The following is a 19,012-nucleotide window of genomic DNA, read 5'->3' as shown; positions in this document are numbered from 1 at the left end:
ATGGACCAGCAGTTCTCGGATGCTCTCCTGCTAAGTTTATTTTGTGTCCATACACGCCAAGCTTTTTTTTGGGAAATTTCTTCACACGGCGGTAGTGCGCGACGTATACGTTCCGTTACGAAACACCATATCGGAGGCTGTTAAGTCTTTGGGGAAATCCAGCTGGGCACAGGTGGCCTGTCCCTTAACCGCCACAGCGCAGTAGTCTACCTGTTCGGCGTCCACGCCGGACTCCAGCCAACGGAAGCACACGATGCGCTGGAAAGAGCGACGGAAGTGATCTGACACAAAGCCGTAGAGGATTGGGTTGGCGCTGCTGTTTGCGTAGCTGAGTATGACAAAAAGTTGGGTGACCGTGGGGTCCGGCGGCCGGTGGAAGACGCTGACCAGCTGGACAACGTAGAAGGGCATCCAACAAAGGACAAAGACCGCCACCACCAGCAGCACCATGCGGGTGATCTTCTTCTCTGAGCTCCGCCGTTGAAGCCACCCGGCTTTTAGCCCCACCGCTCGCATCCTGGCCACCATCAAGCAGTAGCACAAACATATGGCCCCCACGGGTAGCAGGAATCCCAGAAGAAAGGTATAGACCACAAAAGCTTCAGACCAGGACTCCTCCGGCCACAGAAAGTTGCAGTCCATGGCGCCGTCCTCAGCCGGCACGGTGTCGGCAAAGATGATGATGGGCAGGATGACCACCAGCGACAACCCCCAGATGCAAACGTTGACCAGTTTGGCCACGGTCGGGCGACGGTAACGCGCCGCCTTGATGGGGTGCACCACGGCCACGTAGCGATCCACACTCAACACAGTGAGACAGAAGATCGACGTGAACATGTTAATGCCGTCCACGCTCAGCACAAGTCTGCACATGAGAGAGCCAAAGGGCCAGTGACGTACGGCGGCCGAGGTGGCGAAGAAGGGCACGCTCAGCATGAACAGCTCGTCGGCGATGGCCAAGTTGAGGATGTAAATGTTGGTAGCTGTCTTCATTTTGGCGTACTTGAGAATAACGTATATGACCATGGCGTTGCCTGTTAGGCCCACGCAGCACACTAGGACGTAGATGGACGGGATGATGATTTTACTGGCGTCTAGATCCGGGTAGTAGACCTCATAGTCGGCACTCGCGTTAGGCGCCGGGCCCGTCGGCTCAATCGCAACGCTCACGTTAAAATCCATGATCGCTAGCCTTGGGGTGGCTCAAATGCTATCGTCGCTAGTCCTCCTGAACAGACAAAAGAAAGGAAGATTAGCAATTACTTTATAGCCAATTAGGTTTCTGTGTGTGTGTATTGAAAATCTCAAATCTCTGTTATCGGCGCCAAGGGGACTTTCGAGTTGCCTTGACCTGCTTTAATTTACCCAAACATGCTTTTGAAGTTGCATTAGTGGAAAAATGATGCGTTTGAGGTGGCGAGAAAGAAAGATATGCTTCAACGCGGGTCTCCATTATCCTTTTCTACAGAATTAGTAGCCAGGACAGCTCATCCATTACGGGGGATGGATGAAAGCACTCATAGCTCATTCAGGATGAGGGAGGGGGGGGGGGGTTGAGTTATCTTCCGTCGAATGCATCCTCAATTCAATTGAGTGCATTGATGTGGGATTAATGCCTTCACGCCAGTCCCTGTCATGGAACTAATTGGAAGATGCAGTAAATATTCTGTTCCTCTGACCACTGGCGGAGCTAGGATATTTTTTTCTTGGGGGGGGGGGGGCTATCAGGGTCTTCACATAACAATCTAAAAGATATTTTTTACAAGTTAAAACAATTTAAAACAAACTCTAAAAATCTGGAATTACCTAAAAATCACATAGCTGTCCTGGTACCTGCAGATTTTAGGATCCGCAGTGCCCCCCCCCACCCCTAGTACCTCTGTCCAACAATTTTTCAATGAACACAATCATGGTAGTGTCTATTTGGACAGCTGGTTTGTCAAAGATGTTAGTGCTGTAATTTTTAGCATCTTGCCCACCCGTCCGAGCATCTCGTCCTACCTTGTCACTTCTAGAATATGGTCTTGTCCTACGTCATCTGTCCAACCTTACATTTCTCAGCCCATCTGTCCTTACTCACCTGTCCCACTCTCCACCTGTCCTAGCTTCTTATCCACTCATCCTACCTTACATTTCATTTGTCACTTGCGCAACCCCCACCGAGCAAAGCGCACAGCAATCTTCTGAACGCATGGAAAAATCTCGCTCACGGCTTTCAAGATCGGCTTGTGAGTTTGCTCTCTCCTGCGCGGTATTTCATCTCCTCCCGGCTTTTCTGGTCACTGCGATGCTTCCACCGGTCCACGAGTCGCACCCTTTGACACACTGCTTCGTCCTCTGAGTGTGTCAGTCGCATCCGACCGCTTCATGCCGCCTCTCCTCTCTCTCTCTCTCTCTCTCTCTCTCTCTCTCTCTCTCTCTCTCTCTCTCTCTCTCTCTCTCTCTCTCTCTCTCTCCCCCCCCTGGTTTATTTAGCATGCCATCTCAGTCTCCCATCCTCCATATATTCCAGTGTTTCATGACTCCACCTCTGCCTGTTGCATGAAATGATGCGTCATTAGCTAATGGACGCGCTTAGTGTTTCATTTGTATTAAATAATATTTACATTGTAGTTGAGGTCAAGTCAAAAATGTTTATAGACAATCATTTGTTGTGTGCGACCCACTACTCCACAACTCACTATTCTGATTAAAACTGCATTTGTAGAATACTAAGAAAATAAAACTCACCCATTATGAGCCATTTCTGGGTGGTCACCTTGTCACTTGCTTGTCGGCTGACATCGCAGGGCTCTGGTAACGACCGATTGGGCTCAACTCTATCCTGGGTTTGGTCAGGTGACATTTGCCAGATTTTATTGTTGATCTTGAATCTTAAGCGCCACTTCAGCGTTTACGAATGTTGAGCTCGCCAGATCCAAAATGCTCCTGATTCTTGGCATCTCTTTGGTAATGTTGTGCTTTAATTGACTTGAATGCATGACCCTCACGCTGCTGTGCTTTTTTTTTTTCTTCTCAAGGATGATGAAGTTTCCTCATGTGTAAAATGGTCTTTTCACAGCCATTTGTTGTCAAGAACATGTTTTCTCTGGCTTGCATTTCAATGTCACGTTGGAGGGCTTTGCACTTGAGGTGCTGAAGGTGTCAATGTCCGCTGCTCCACTTTGTGCTCCAAGGTGTGAGTGTGGATGGTTGTTGGTCACTGTGTGCCCTACGATTGGCTGGCAACCGGTTCAGGGTGTGCCCCACCTACTGCCCAATGACTGCTCCAGCACGCCCGCTATCCGCGTGGGAACAAGCAGTATAGAAGATAGCTTCAGATTGCAAAGCCAAACGCTTCTATGACCACGCACCAAACTATTCCGTGCTCACTTTGAAGCTGAAAAATCCCGACTTTGGGTCGCCGGGACTTCTTTGGCCCTGAGGTGACCTTTGGCAGCTCAATGTTAAATCTTGGAGACTGAACAGCACGAATGGCCTGCTGGTAGAAATTGGATCGTGGCAACAAAAAAAAACAAAAAAAAAGAGGGAGAGAGATCCCTTCATTCAAATGATGGACATAAGCGAACATTGGTAGGGGGAAACGAGCAGCCCTGTGTTGTTGGAAGATCTCAAGTACGTACTCCCAGTTATCACGAGATTTCTCTTGATACCATCTGGCAAATCCCAAGTTACATTACAGGCGATGCGGGCGGCCATAAAGCCTGTTTTGTTTTGATAAGACTCTTCGGTCCATTTGCCTAAACCGAAGATCTCGCTCGCACTCTGTTGTCAAAAAGGGGCGCCAATTTTCAGGTATGGGAATGACAACTGTTACGTTCAATGTACAAAAGCAATCATTTGAGATACTTCTCGAGATACATTTCAAAGAAAACACAACGTAGCACACGCAGACGGCCGGGGGAATGAATGGTGGCTTTGAGAATTTAAGAACAAAGCCAGCGTCAGTGTGCTCCGCCCTCTAGCGGTGGGCCAGGGGAAGCAAAGCAGCGACTTGCCATCGTCAGTGAGTGAGTGAGTGAGTGAGTGAGTGAGTGAGTGAGTGAGTGAGTGAGTGAGTGAGTGAGTGAGTGAGTGAGTGAGTGAGTGAGTGAGTGAGTGGAGTGAGTGAGTGAGTGAGTGAGTGAGTGAGTGAGTGAGTGAGTGAGTGAGTGAGTGGAGTGAGTGAGTGAGTGAGTGAGTGAGTGAGTGAGTGAGTGAGTGAGTGAGTGAGTGAGTGAGTGAGTGAGTGAGTGGCTGAAACATATATAGGATATGTGGAGCAGGCGGAAAACAAACCCAAAAAGTCTTCATTTGATTGGAAAGTGCATGCAAGAAAGTTTGATGCAAAAATCCCACCTGTCTTTTGGCAAAAAGGAAAAAAAGTCTCTTCAATTTGATTGAAAAGTGCATACAGAAATCCCATGCAAGAAAGTTTGATAGAAAAATCTCACCTTTTGGCAAAAGAGAAAAAAAATGCAAGAAAGTTTGCTACAGCAATCTCAGCTGTGTTTTGGCAACAACAAAAAAGGTCTCAATTGAATTGATAAGTGCATGCAGGAAAGTTGGATCCAGAAATCCCATGAAAAAGAAAGAGACCCTTAATTTGATTGAAAAGTGCATGCGAAAAAGTTTTCTTATGGCAATAAAAAAAAAAAGGTCTCTTCAATTTGATTGAAAAGTGCATGCAAGAAAGTTTGATATAAAAATCCCGCCTGTCTTTTGGCCAAATATATGAATTCAGAGCGGCAACATGGGAGCCTCCAAACAACTGGCAAGCCACCTGAAAACAAGGATTGTTCACCGTTGTGGTTTAGGGCAAGGATAGAAAAAACAAACAAACTTGCGCAGACATTCCAGCTCTCACTGTGAGTGAGGAACATAGTGACGCTCTTTAGGTCAAGTGTCATGTTATTTCTGCAAAAGGACCATCTACTAAATCGACATTTTTCTCTTGGGGTGCCCAACTTTAGGCAGCGGCCTAATTTTGCATGAGGTAATCTTTCAATCAATCACGTCAACTCCAGTTCACTCTTTTTGTCGGAAACATTGAAGTGAAATTGCTGATCCCAATAACCAGTCATTTATAAAGGAACATATGAAAAGCCATGCTGCCCAAACCTTTGCACACCACTGTTAAGAACACAATCCAAAGAACTTTGGAGAACCGGCCGGCCGCCTTACGCTCGAGTGACAGCTCGCTGCCTTGGATGGCAAATGACTGAGTATTTGTGCTTTACAACATTTTGGGATGTGAACGGAACAGCCCGGTCGAGTTCAATCTTTTCATTTTTCTTACGTCTTTTCTGTCTCATTTCAATATGGCTGAAAGCATCTGTGGCTAAATGTCTTGCCTTACCAAAGCCTTTCAGAAAGCATTTGTGTACATTATTAAAGGTCCCCCAACCTTTGAGTAATTACTTCAAAGTCACATAGGCAAAGGCATCGTAGGCAAATAGGTCACAGTGTGGCCTCTTTCCCTATGAGCCACAGCTTGGTCCAGGGCCTGGACTCGAGGAGCTCACAGACCGTCACGGTCCGCGGAAGAATTTACTCATCATAATCATGATCACAATTAAACACAGAATTAAAAAGCATTTTCCAGAAAAAAATAGTCGTATTAAAAAGAAAAACTCATGTCAGGAAAAAAGGCATATTTTTAGGATTGAAAAGCATTTTCCTGATAAAAGAAAAATCAAAAAGTGATATTAAAAAAAAAAAAAATCATGTCAGGAGTTAAACATATTTGTAAGAAAAAAATACTATCGCAATGTTTTTATTCTTTTGTAAATTTGCAATGATATTTTTTTGCAGTTAGGAGAATAAAGTTGTATTTGGTCAAGAATTGATCACAGATTTAAAGAGAAGTCACATTTTCCCCAATAATCTTCAGCGTGGGATCTTGAAGTCCAACTTTGGCAGGGGAAGAAATTCACATTTCTTCGTGAGGGAGTCGCTGATGGTGTCTGTCGCGTGTGTGTGTGTGTGTGTGTGTGTGTGTGTGTGTGTGTGTGTGTGTGTGTGTGTGTGTGAGAGAGAGAGACACACAAAAAGCAATACTTTTTTCGTATGCATTTGAAAATGCCAACTTTATTCTGCAGATGGGTTGGTAGGCACAGGCAGCGCACTCAGTCGACATCATAAAAACGCAAAGAAAAACCCATCGATATTGTTAATAGGTTGTATTTATTTATTTCTTGAAAAAAAAGGATTGTCAGTGGTTAGCTTTGACTTCAATTCTTTTGAAACCTAAAATGCGCGCTCCATAGTGTGCAACAGCACACAACGCGGGTTATATACACGACTCGATATTTGCACGCAAAGCATCAGCGGAGGAACGTCCGCCGTGCCGCGCCATGTCATCGGAAAACGTATCGCGTGAGCAGACCGCCGGGATAACGCCAATTGTCAGTTGTCTGCGGGGCGGACTTGACGCAAAGTCAACACTGATGCGGTCTGCCGACTCAGGTCACTGCGGGGGTGCGCACCGGTGACTCTTGTAAGTGCCCAGGTGGCGGAAGCTACGTCCGCACTGTTGGCAGCAGTACGGCGTGGCGCCGCTGTGAATCCTCTGGTGGGTGTACAGGTTGCCCAGCTCCTTGAAGCGCCTGCCGCACTGGGGGCACGCGTATGGGCTCTCTCCGGTGTGCACCCGCTGGTGTCTCTTGAGGCCGGAGAGGACGGAGAAGCCTTTGCCACACTGGAGGCACGGGAAGGGGCTCTGGTCACCGCTGTGCACCAGCCTGTGGCTCTTGAGGCGGGCGGCGTGGCGGAAGCGCTCCCCGCAGTCCGGGCATACAAAGGGCTTTTCTCCGGTGTGGATACGCTGGTGCTGCCGTAGGTTGCCCAGGTAGTTAAAATGACGACCGCAGTCGTCGCACTCGTACCTGCCTTTGAGCGGGACCTCCTTTTTGACAGGTCCTTCTTCCCCGTCGTCCGCTGCCTGTCCTTTGTCTCCTGCGGTGGTCTGTGGGCCTTGCAGAGCTTGAGCGCCAGCGGTGTCCGGGTGGATGAGTTTAACGTGTTCCTCCAGGAATGCAGAATCGGGGCAGAAGGTTCCGCACAAAGAGCAGATGAAGGTGTGGTTGGGGAACTGCTGGCCTGGAAACACAAACAAATACTTGATGGGATACTTTTTTTTTTTGGTCTATGATTTACAAATAATGAGACGTGACCCACCTGCCTCAGGGAGTGGATGTGTGCCACCCTCACCGGGGGAATCGGACACAGCAGAGAAACCGGCGGGTTGGACGTGCGGGAAACGAGACGAAGTCTGTTCCGAAGAGCCTTCGTCCTCCTCCTCATTGTCGCACCCCGGCTGCTTCCCGACTGCAATGACAACTCATGACTGTTTGTCTAAAGATGACACAAGATGGCAGCATAGGACATGGGACCGCCATGCTACAAGGTTTTAGTAGGGGGGAAAAAAACTCTTCTAGAATATACAGCATTTGAGGTGAATCCATTTTACCCTTTAGGTCTGACGAGTACTCCATGGGCGCAATCCACTCGTAGTCATACACGCGTCGGCTGCTGGACGGCAGCATGTTGAAGATGTCATCTGCGTGTCCAGGAGGCCCGGAGACGCTTATCCCGCCATCCGGCCACAGCTGGAGAGGATGCTGATCCTCCTCCTGGCTGCTCTGGTCGCCTCCGTCCATCTCCGTAGCCCCCCTCGAGTTCTTGTCTTTCATCAAGTAGTTGCAAATGGCGTCAATGTTTTCTTTCTTCACCCCGGGCAGAAGGGACTTTTTCTCTCTTTTTGGATCCACGCTGATTATCTTGGAGTTTCTGAAGGCGGCGGCATCGGAAGCCTCTGCAGCGTCTGGAGCCTCCGTAGCATCAGGAGGATCTTCCGAAGCCTCCTTGGCATCTTTATTAACGTTGCTAAGCTTCGCTTTCAACAGCGCAATCTCGTCGGTTTTGTCCCTCAGCTCCATCTTGAGCGCCCGTATCCGGATGCCGAGAATGTGGCGTATCTCGGCCATGGCGGCGTCCAGAGCGGCGCTGATGTTCCTGCCCAGGTGTTCGCTGACCGAGCTCACCGAGCACAGAAGCTCTTCGTCGGACTCCAGATTCAAGAAATCGCCGTCGGGACGGCACGTCGACCCAGGAGTTTCCATGAATGCTCCTTGTAATTCGGGGGACAGGTGAGTGCCTGAATAAGTCTGATTTCTTTTGCGACTCATAGATGATTTATCAAAAGACCAACGCACTTGAAGCTAGCCGGTGAGCTAAGCTAATGTTTTGCTGCTGCACTGGGTGTATTTTCCGAAGTGCCTCGTGAAGCTAGTGTGGATAGCAAACCGGATTCGGAGGCATTTCCTTTCAAAATAAAAGCTAGAGTCAAATATGTATTATTTTGAAAGCAGCAATTTTCTTGTTTTGCGTAAGAGGCTGGTAAAACGCCCTAATGTGACTTGAGACCCGACAAACAGTTTTCACGGTTCCAGGAGTTGTCATTTGGACGCCAAATAGTCGTATTTTGTATTGCTTGTATGTATAGTTTGATGAAACAATTCATAAAGATAGATAAAATTGTAACAATCCTTAAGCGCACCTCAATATCAAAACCTATTTGTTATCACAAAGAATAAATGAGTGAGAACACATGGACGCCCGACTTTCTGGATTGATTGATTGATTGATTGATTGATTGATTGATTGATTGATTGATTGATTGATTGATTGATTCCGCACGTCCTGCCAATCGAGGCGTCCTTTTGCGCAAGGCGGTGGATTGAAACAACTGCAACTTCCAGGATAAGAAGATAAGAAACAGGGTGTGTCTGATTTAACTCAACAGGAACAAAAGGATTAAAGGAGGCTGCAGAATTAAATGAATGTAATACATTTCAAAGGAAAATACTTACATAAATGACAAGGTACATGAATCATGATGATAAAAATAGTTTTGGAAAAAGATAGTTCAATAATGGGTTTTAAAACCATGTACAAATGTGAAAAATCTTTATTTATTTTTTTTTAAATTGAGAAAGTATCTTGATATCCGACCACACAACTCCGGAGCAGGTGCTTATATTTTGCTCTGCACCACTCCCATTCGCAAATAGTCAGCTGTAACGTGCATGTTGCCCTCTAGTGGCCGAAACAATCCAAACAATTCCGTGTGCGTGTGTTGTGAGCACTCTGTGCCAGACTCTCCCAGCCAGATGATGGCAGGCTGACAGCTAATTATTGGACACAATGAAGCCATTTTACTTGAACACAAACTAGCCTCTTTTTCTTTTGCTCTTTCCACATTCTTTGCGTGTCATGTGCGTGTTGCCCTCGCTTTCTTCAATGCACTTCACTCCCCTCGGCTCTTTATTTGCACACAAGACTAGAGTAATAATAACAATAAAATCTTTGTACATTTACGTACAAGAACTCCCAATTACCCAAGATGACCAAGCAAAACTGAACTCAGAGAACTGAACTCGCTTTGTGGCCAGTGGCGACATGAGTACACGATTCTATTTCGCAATAAAATCTCTCATAAACAATCGGGAATAGATTTCTTCACGTAATGCCATCTTGCTTTGGAATGTACAACAAATGTGTTTCCAAAAGTTCAAATCTTGTCATTTTTGAAAATGTTTCTTGGAAGAAAATATATATGCTGAGTGGAAATGATACGAAGTAACCCACTCAGTCTGACGGGAAAGGGAGGGACAATGGGAAAAAGGGAAGGATCCCACCTCTTTCCTTCTCACTTCCTCCTTTCCTGTCTGCTGACCCTTCCCGCCCTAGGTGGCGAGTCGCACCCTCAAAATAGTGAAGATGTGTCTTCAATTACGACGGCCAAGTAAAAATGCCATGTTGTGTCTGTAACAATGTTGGGATTGTAAAATAAAATAGAGTCAGCTGGCCCCCGCTATTGCCAATTGGCTTCAGCCATATCAATAAATGACAGTGTTTCGTAATCCACGCAGGAAACTGGTCCTGGATGTTCTCACTTTGTTCTTGTTCTAATTAAATCACAGCAAGCAGGATGTGAAACCCTCGTTTTTGTCTTTGTGGCATCCCAACAGCCAAACAAACAAACTGAGGCAGAATTTGTGAAGCCAGACATCTTACAATGAGTTTTTGTCAACAAAGCCTTTAAAAGGTGGGTGTGGCTAACTGGTGGGGGTGGGCGTGGCTAACAGACAGTCTCGCCCGATCCTTTTTTTTTTTTTTTTAATCTATATTTTTCTAATATAAATACAGTGGCCAGGGCAAATTGGTTCATACTAGGGGGCGCTGTTAAACTCAGTTTGAGGCCATATTCTAAAAACAAAACAAAAAAAAACACAAAAAGTACACATGCAGGACAACGTTGACAGCTTCACAATAGCCAGAAAAACTGACATCCTCTTTGACTGCAGCAGAGCAATTAATCATCTATGAGTGTGTTCGTGACGTCTATGCCATTCTCTTTTGCGTTATGTCCATGTGTGCACCTCTCACTTCACTGACTGACTCTCTGTCTCTCACTCATGCTCCTTTTTTTTCAGGGAATCTGAAGAATGTGCTCTAGGAGACGTCCACACTCACTAATGAAGACAATATGGATGGCAGGCTTTCAGTTTTCAGTGCTGCAAAAGAGGTTTGGAGGGAAAACATTGGCGCGTGGCTTCCAGGAGAAGAAATTGAAAGGTTTTTGGTGCTTTCTACCCAACGTTCTCATGTTTGAATGTGCTTTAGAAATTGGGTCATTGAAACTATAGTGTCCCCGCCCTCTCTCTCTCTCTTAAAAAAAACATTCCCAGAAAATGGTTTATAATTGGCTATAAATGGCAAACGCTGGCGGCAAAACACTACTTTTGTTTAAAAGAAACTCCTCAACTCACTTTAGCATTACGTTCACAAGCGTTAGGCCTCAGAATCCATACTAATTTTGTTTCTTGGCTCATGTTTTATGATATATTTGGCTCTATCTTACATTTACGCAATCGCCACATCGACACACTGACAATGACTTGTTTATAGCTTTTTTAGGACTTTGACTGTCTTCATGATGAAGTTCTTGCTTTTTTTTTTTTTGTTGCCCGGAGCTAAATGTATTTCTTTAGAAATGTCAGGCACCTTTATCACTTTATGTCCATCTTGTGACATCAGGAGATAATGTGCTCTCTTTCTCTCTCGCACACTCATTGTCACCCCCCTTCCATCCAGATCCTGATCCTGATCCCAAAAGGGAGATCCAGCCCCTTGTTTTCCCACAACACGCACGCTCATTGACTCACTTTCACACAGCGCTAGTGCGAAGAGAGCAACGAGGCGGCGCCTTCACTGCACTTGTATTGTGTACAGCATTGAGGAGCTGACAGCGACTTTGTGCGCGTTACAATTGAGTATGTCTTTCCCCCTCCATTTGAGTTGCTCACTTTCAAATGTGATCTTCTTGGAAGCGTGACTGGCCGTCCACTGCAAGGTGAGTAATTTCTTCTAGTCACTTGTTGTTTAAGCAACGTATGCACGAGTTGTGCCAAGTTTGTTGCATGGCTGCCGTCAGTGAGTGTTGACATAATTCTTGAATTGAGGTCAATTGTTTACTAGCGACACCTTGCGTGTGGCTTCTGTTTCACGTTGGAAAAAATGACAACACACATGAACAAAGAGACACGAGTTCATCCTAACATGAGACATCACGTCACGCCTCAGAATTGCATCAAAGTTCAAACAACAGATGGCAATGATGGCAACATGGCTTGTTGTTTGCAAAAGAATCATTAAAAGGATGGCACATTTAGGAGCAGGCCTTTTTAACATTCTGGCCCCTAGAATTGCTCCAAACAGTAACTGTGCTTCAGAGTCCAATAATCAGTCATCCATCAGTTATTTGCAAAGCGAACAATCACTGCCAGGAATTGTCACGGCCTGATTGGCCGAGACCTCGTGCTGTAGCCACTTCATCGACACTTTGGAAGCCCAAGCAAAGTGGTGGAAGTCCACCGGAAAACAAGATATTGTGTCTCCGGCGGCGTCACCCGGCATCCTTCCTGACTCAAAAACGTCTTTGTCGTCCTGTTTTTAAAAAGAAGCTGAGATCCTGGCATCACTCACAAAACACCAATACGCTTCTACTTTTTGACTTCTAACAAACAAACAAAAAAAAATCATACCGCCTAAAACATTTTCATGAAAAGTACTTTTTGTAAAATAATCCACAGTGATTATAGCAACAGATGAATCCATTTCTGCCTTCGAGTAGGTGAATTGAATTCTTCTGACTGCTATGACATTTTTTGTAGTACCAAAAAAATATATAAAGATTCCATTTTTGTATGTGCAGCTTTGAGACGTGAGGGAGGAACAAGAAAAGGCAAGCAACACAAAGTGAAAGCCCATCGAGGAATCGCTCCAGCACACACAAAGAGGTTTGTGATGATTTGCTTCACACTGAAAATTCTTGACGTGTACAACCTGCGGCTGTAGTTTTCAATGTTTGGTCAAGTTGTCCAAAAGTTACCTTGCCGAGCAAAGTCGGACGGTTTCAGCTCACATGCAACAAAAAAAAAATAGAGTTCATCGTTTTTTTGTGCTGTGTACAGTCGGGCGCAGCCTGGTTGTGACACTAATCAGTTGATAAATACACACACACACACACACACACACATGCGGCGAGCTGCCACCGACAGCTGTTTGGTGTCATTGTGTGTGTTAACTCTATCAGTCGAGTGCAGCTGCGTGCCTGCCTTTTTCAATTAGGTTTCCCACGTACAATAGCAACGGAGGCGGGGGCCCCGGGGGGGGGGGGCTCATTACTTTTTCCATAACGTGTCCAAAGAGCGTCCATGTTGATTGTCATGGTGAGCCACAAAGGTTGGACAGAGGCAACTGGAGTCCATTTTGTTATTTTGAACACATTTGACTTTTTTTTTTTTTAAATTGTTTCAGTTCCATTCAAATGGAATGAAAATATCTATTTTAAAGTCTTTTTTTCAGAGTCCGCAGATGATCGATCAACAACCACACTGAGAAATTGAAAGGTTGACTTCTTGATGAATTAACATGAATCTTTTCTTCCCGTACATCTTCTGAGATGTGTATATCTTATGTAAACCTATATGCACTTCTATTTATATGAGAGTACTTTTTTTGTCATCTCTGGTATTTATCCAGCCATGTGACCCAATCAAACAGGCTGTTGTTCTCCCACACAGACTCGCTACGAGCGTTCCGTCAGCTCGCTCGTCGCCGGCAGCTTTTCAAGGTTCATTTGCCGCTCAATAGATCATGAGGAAAAGCAGACTTCAAGCAAATCCGCACACAAACGCGCGCTGGAGTCTTACTCGCGCGAGTCATGTGGTCCCGCCGGGCACCGTACCCGGCGCGTCCCCAGGCGGCTCTGACTTAAATTTCCTCACCGGTCGCCCAGGGGTCACGAGAGCGTGCAGACAGAAAGGCCTTGAATGACTCATGAGAGATGAGAACAAATGAATTCTTCCTTTGACTTATATCAGCATATAAGTGAACTGAAACTAATTAACTTAAAAGAATTAAAAAAACGGGATGTTTCATTCGGTGCAGGTGATGACCTATTTACTGGTGGTGCCATGAAGGACCTTTCCTCTTCCTCCTGTCCTCTCAACTCCCTCTACCCGTCCTCCAAGACCTCAGCGGGGCCTTTTTCTCCATCCCCGGGCGCCGTCCCGTCGTCCCCCAAGCCGCAGCCTTTCTGCCTTCAGACGGGGCCGCACCTCATCGCCAGCATGCAGCTGCAGAAGCTCAACTCACACTACCAGAACCTGGCGGGCTCCTCAACGGGACATCCGATGCCCGGTGCGGTCCAAAGGGGATTTCGAGCCGGAAACCAGATTCTGGGGCCCTCCGGGGGCCTCGGTGCAGCGGGGGTGGGCGCAGGGACGCAGGACGCCGGTCCGAGCGAAGTCTTGGACTTCGACCTCGTGGACGAGGAGGTCCTCACGTCGCTGGTGGTGGAGCTCGGACTGGACCGAGCCAATGACTTGCCTGAACTCTGGCTGGGCCAAAACGAGTTTGACTTTGTGTCAGATGTGGTGGCAGGCTGCTGAGCAACAATCTTCAAGCTTCATTTTGACACCATTTATGAAAATGGTCTCATCAAACACATCTAAAGTAGCACGGTAGAAAACAAGACCACTTTCAATCATCACCTTAAGTATTTTCTGAATGTCTTTACCTCACTTATATGATGAGAACGCATGTGTCATATTATGATGAAATCTCCTGTCGTTTTGGTAAAACCAAGGCTCCCGTTGGGTTAGCGGCTGTAGTATTTGGTAGGATAAGAAAACCTGAAGGAGAAGAGACAAGGAGCCATTGCTGTCTCCTATTTCCTCCACGGTGGTGGCTTAATGAGAAGAAGCTGATGGACGGACACACAAAGACGCACCTGTTTCTGCTGTTCTCCTCGCAGCAACATAAAAGTGGGATGCCGGCCGGACTTTATGATGAGCCACAGTATGCTTGCTCTTTTCTCAATGAACAATATTGCACTGTGCTCTCACGGTGGGGAAAAAAAAAAAAGCCTCCTCTTTCGCTCGCTTTCTTTCTCCGGCCTCACAAGGAAAGTAATTGTCTGACAAGTGCTTATCTCTATGCACTCGCCTTTCTTTTCATGTTGGAATCGAGCGGGAGCAGAACGTTGAACAGCAGCCGATGTCCGTCCGGACTGGAAAAACAACGGGAGTCTGTGTGTGACTACCTTGGCGTGACGCGTCGTTAATTGTCAGTAAGGTAGATGCGCGCGATTGGGTCACCAAAGTGGGTCAGCGGCCGTCTAGGTCTGGGTATCCCTCTGTTTTGCTGTTGCTCTGTGTCACTGCATTCATCCCACTGAGCCATTGTTATTAAATCTAATTCATTGTCACCCTCGGAAGTCAGCCTGCTGCTTATTTTTAATTTTATTTATTTATTTTTTATTTTAAATCAGAACGGTTGTGACTGTATGATTGCCTTTCAATTCATCAAACAATTCTTAAGGATGACATCATTATATTGCATCGTTTTTTTTGCAGACATACTAAAAAGTCAGATTACTGTCATAATAAACTATCCTCCAAATCTGGTATCGTCTATAATTTGGATGTTTAACAGCTCACGGGTAAATTGGACGTTTACCTGACTTCAAAATGTGAATAGAGGCCGCCATCTAGTGTTATCTTCTATAATTTTCATGAGTGTACTACTACTCATAATATTTATGGCTTTGTGTTTAATGATGACTTTATTTGTTTCTTCTAACAGCGAATAATAAAACATTTAAGATGAATAAAATAAAGAAATTAAGTCGCCCTTCGGCAAAATTCACGCGGTGAAAACTGGAGGGTGTAGGAAAAAATTCCTTGGTCTCTAAATTATTTGTAATTTCCATATACTATATCTATACAACGGGTTTCTGCACCTCCAACGTCATATTGCAAATCTAACATAATCCGTCAGTGACGCACGAATCAATACAAATAAAAATAAATTTCAAGAGGGTCGCACACACCGGTGAAATGTTGTTCATCTTGAAAGTTGCCAAAAATTACAAACATAACATATCCACATATTTAATATTTTTTTACATATAATTTAAGTAAAGGTTAGATTAATTATTTTAAGCTGAATTGCAATGACTACAGCAATCATTCGACTGTAAGCATTTTGAGCCTCCGAGTGTTCCGTATGCGGTTTATGACTTCATACCGGAAGTGAGCTGGTCCTTTCCCCCGCAGACCTCAACATGGTGGGTTCATATCTGTGTTGTTCTTTTCTCAAATCATCGTCAAACATCACTTTAACGCTCTGCATTTCAACAAACATTATTAAATGAGTTCAAAATATGACATCTTACAATATTGTTAGCGTCTATATTGCAGATAAAATACGAGTCCATCGATGTGGGTTTTTAGCTTTGGGGAGACGTCTGTTCGGAGCGTTAGCCTCACTGTTGCTATGCTAGTCAGAAAAGCGACAGCGGATTCACTCCACCGCGATTTTTTAATGATGCCTATGTGTTTATTTTGCAGTATACTAAGTCAGTGTAGTGTGATTATTGGCCATTGTTTTGTCGTTCACATGAACGCATTCGTAAACCGGTCCAGGCCGCAGCTGGGCTCGCTACCCGCTATGCGATTTGGATCGGGCGCGTGTAACCACGCGTCTCAATGTTAAAAACTATTTCAATAACTTGAGGCTGCTAATGTTTGAATTCCGTGTTAATTTACGACGTCGTCATTTACAATATCAATCATGCAATGGCAACATTTTGCACATTAATTACCAAGTACCCCACTACAATCAGAGTTAAATGATCGATCTACGATTTGAAATCCTTTTTATATTGTAACAGCTCATTGTGGATGACCAAAGTAGCTAAACGTGTACATTGGCAAAGAGTTGAGTGGCAATAAGAAGCCATTGCGCGCAATAGTTCTGGATTGTTTTTGTTCACCGTCATTGCCATTGCCTAGGCCAGAGGACCGAAGAAGCACCTGAAGCGCGTTGCGGCGCCGAAGCACTGGATGCTCGACAAGCTCACTGGAGTATTTGTAAGTAGTATCCTCCCCTGACAGTAACGTATGCTTTGGTGTGGTTTCTGTGAGTGTGATTTGTCTTTTAGGCTCCACGTCCCTCCACCGGTCCACACAAGCTGAGGGAGTGCCTGCCTCTCATTATCTTCCTGAGGAACCGCCTCAAGTACGCCCTGACCGGGGATGAGGTGAAGAAAATCTGCATGCAGAGGTTCATTAAGATTGACGGCAAGGTCCGCACTGATATCACCTACCCGACTGGATTCATGGGTGAGTCCGGTGGGCAGCCTTCAGAAGCCGCCAGCCCGCCATCACATTCTGAAATTCAGAATGTTTTCCTGTCTGTACAGAGTCTGTGAAGTTCATCCCAACTTTCACTCTTTTTTCTCAACGTCAGATGTGATCAGCATCGAAAAAACGGGCGAGCACTTCCGTCTGATTTACGACGTGAAGGGCCGTTTCACTGTGCACCGCATCACCGCCGAGGAGGCCAAGGTAAGAAGACACGTGATGTGTCTGTCTGACCAGCTGCCTCCTCCTCTTTGTGACGCTATCGCTGCCGCAGTACAAGCTGTGCAAGGTGAGGAAGATCCTGGTCCGCACCAAGGGCATCCCCCACCTGGTCACCCACGACGCTCGTACCATCCGTTACCCCGATCCCCTCATTAAGGCTAACGACACGGTGCGCATTGATCTGGAATCTGGCAAGATCACCGAATTCATCAAGTTTGAAACCGGTAGGTTCGGGCACTTGTGGCATTCAGACAATACGGTGGATGGTCAGCTCACAAGGTTTTGCCCTGTTCCCTTCCATAGGTAACATGTGCATGGTGACCGGAGGTGCTAACTTGGGCAGGATTGGCATCATCACCAACAGAGAGCGCCACCCCGGCTCCTTTGACGTGGTGCACGTCAAGGACAGCACTGGCAACAGCTTTGCCACCAGGCTGTCCAACATTTTTGTCATTGGCAAGGTGAGGTCATGGCAGCGCCCCAAACGTCGATTTACACTTGTCACGTGGAGCGATGATGACTTTTGTGTTTTGACAGTAATGAAAAATCATTGTTCAATCCTCTAAGAAGTTCTGAGCTCCACAAATACCCTCAAAGCTCGTTTATCATTGGCAATGCTTTCTAGAACGTTGCATTTGAATGGGCTTGCATCTGATTGTGTTTATCAAAGTATTTTTACTTCACTGTGGCCGCTTCCTTGCTCCATAGGCTTACGAAGAAGCAAAGTGAGTGTTGGCCAGTTTTTTAATGTTCAAATAAATGGCATCAATTCACTAGCTTAATGCCAATATCCAAGGTAAAACACTCTAGATAGGTTAACTTAAATTAGCATTATGTTATGGAAATTGAAAAGCTTCATTTTCCTGCTACTTAAAACACAAGTTGAGCATTACACAACATTTTCAGCTTATTTGACGTTAGTCGGGGAACCTTCACGGAAGACCGAAAACGATTGATTAAAAATCCAAAAAAGGCGAAGTGGCCAACAAACTGTGATATGGCGTTTTGATGCACGTACGTCATTTGAACACTGAAAATATTGCTGGTCTCCAGGGCAACAAGCCGTGGGTGTCCTTGCCCAGAGGGAAGGGAATCCGCCTGACCATTGCCGAGGAGAGAGACAAGAGGCTGGCTGCCAAGCAAAGCAGCAGTTAAGATGGCCGGCCACGACACCTGGTTTTCACAATAAAATGTTAGATCCAAAACATTTGTGGATTCTTGTTTTTTTAATTAGCCCCCCTTTCTACCCCATGCATCTTTTTTTCAGTCAACACAGCCGCCTCATTCTACCTCTCTCACTCTCCACACGCTATGTTCCAAGTCATCGCTGCGCCATATGTCCACTGCAGCGGGTGGCAAGCGCTTCTTTTTGGAGCCCCACCTCCTCAACATCACCTGCAATCGTGTGCATATTGAATAGACGGGTTTATTGCTTCTCAAGCAAGTCCTTGAAAAACGACAACTAATGTGAACTGAATCGTTTTGCTATTGCAACACAGAGAGCAAGTGGGATGGCTAAAGCAGGAGAACAACTCTTGTCAATCGTTAAAAAATGGCCCAAGCATTGCCGAACAAACTGCGTGTAGGATTTTGCAGTGTTCTCATAGTTGTGCTAAACGAATTCCCCCCCCCCCCCCCCAAAAAAAAAAAAGCTTAATAGATTTTTGGGTGTTTTTTTTGCCAAATGGACTCATAAATGCCTCAGGGGGATTGTTGTAGATTTCCCCTTTGGCTGAGGCTGCCAGGTTCCTGTCAAACATGGGAGGCTCCGCTTTGGAAGCTCCATCAAAGTAACAGGGTTCTTCATTCAAGAACTCAGTAGGTTACAACTCAAAACATGCCTTTCCATTGCATGTTGATTTTGAAATTCTTGACTCTTCTGTGCACAACAGAGCCGCTGGAACAAAAACATTGAGGTGGACCATTTCATGCCTGGGAGGGGTTGCTGAAGGGGGCCCAAGGGGTTGTACTGATGACCAGATGTGGGGATTTTGAAGAAAGGATGGGGGGGGGGGGATTCCTGCAGAAATATG

The 19,012-nt window shown here is 45.8% G+C and overlaps 4 protein-coding genes and 1 non-coding gene across 6 annotated transcripts; 3 read left to right on the top strand and 2 right to left on the bottom strand.

The window, feature by feature from the left end:
- Positions 1-81: 81 nt before the first annotated feature.
- On the bottom strand, positions 82-1,182 carry sstr1b (somatostatin receptor 1b). The gene has a single exon (XM_085906056.1). It carries the CDS (start codon positions 1,180-1,182, stop codon positions 82-84), a length of 1,101 nt encoding a protein of 366 aa, XP_085762182.1.
- A 4,873-nt stretch (positions 1,183-6,055) lies between these two features.
- On the bottom strand, positions 6,056-8,288 carry znf16l (zinc finger protein 16 like). The gene is made up of 3 exons (XM_085906052.1): positions 7,451-8,288; positions 7,159-7,308; positions 6,056-7,080 (listed from the first exon to the last, which is right to left on the bottom strand). Exons 1-3 carry the CDS (start codon positions 8,166-8,168, stop codon positions 6,449-6,451), a joined length of 1,500 nt encoding a protein of 499 aa, XP_085762178.1. The 5' UTR covers positions 8,169-8,288; the 3' UTR covers positions 6,056-6,448.
- Positions 8,289-11,107: 2,819 nt separating this feature from the next.
- cited1 (Cbp/p300 interacting transactivator with ED-rich tail 1) lies at positions 11,108-14,818 on the top strand. Of its 2 annotated transcripts, XM_085906068.1 has the most exons (3): positions 11,108-11,398; positions 12,260-12,344; positions 13,498-14,818. In XM_085906068.1, the coding sequence occupies exon 3, from the start codon at positions 13,524-13,526 to the stop codon at positions 13,998-14,000; it is 477 nt and encodes a 158-aa protein (XP_085762194.1). In that variant the 5' UTR covers positions 11,108-11,398; positions 12,260-12,344; positions 13,498-13,523; the 3' UTR covers positions 14,001-14,818. The 2 variants fall into 2 exon arrangements, with proteins under 2 accessions (XP_085762194.1, XP_085762195.1); XM_085906069.1 differs by lacking the exons at positions 11,108-11,398; positions 12,260-12,344 and adding an exon at positions 12,882-12,956.
- Positions 14,819-15,605: 787 nt separating this feature from the next.
- rps4x (ribosomal protein S4 X-linked) lies at positions 15,606-18,184 on the top strand. The gene is made up of 7 exons (XM_085906060.1): positions 15,606-15,679; positions 16,407-16,484; positions 16,556-16,736; positions 16,864-16,961; positions 17,032-17,203; positions 17,283-17,440; positions 18,033-18,184. Exons 1-7 carry the CDS (start codon positions 15,677-15,679, stop codon positions 18,132-18,134), a joined length of 792 nt encoding a protein of 263 aa, XP_085762186.1. The 5' UTR covers positions 15,606-15,676; the 3' UTR covers positions 18,135-18,184.
- Positions 17,490-17,559, top strand: LOC147060395 (small nucleolar RNA SNORD61). The gene has a single exon (XR_015065583.1). It is a non-coding gene; the product is annotated as a small nucleolar RNA SNORD61 (small nucleolar RNA).
- Positions 18,185-19,012: the final 828 nt, after the last annotated feature.

This window comes from Syngnathus leptorhynchus, chromosome 2 (assembly GCF_054491065.1).
Source record: "Syngnathus leptorhynchus isolate UIUO chromosome 2, UIUO_Slep, whole genome shotgun sequence".
NCBI lineage: Eukaryota > Metazoa > Chordata > Actinopteri > Syngnathiformes > Syngnathidae > Syngnathus > Syngnathus leptorhynchus.
This window is presented reverse-complemented; position numbering and strand designations above follow the sequence as displayed.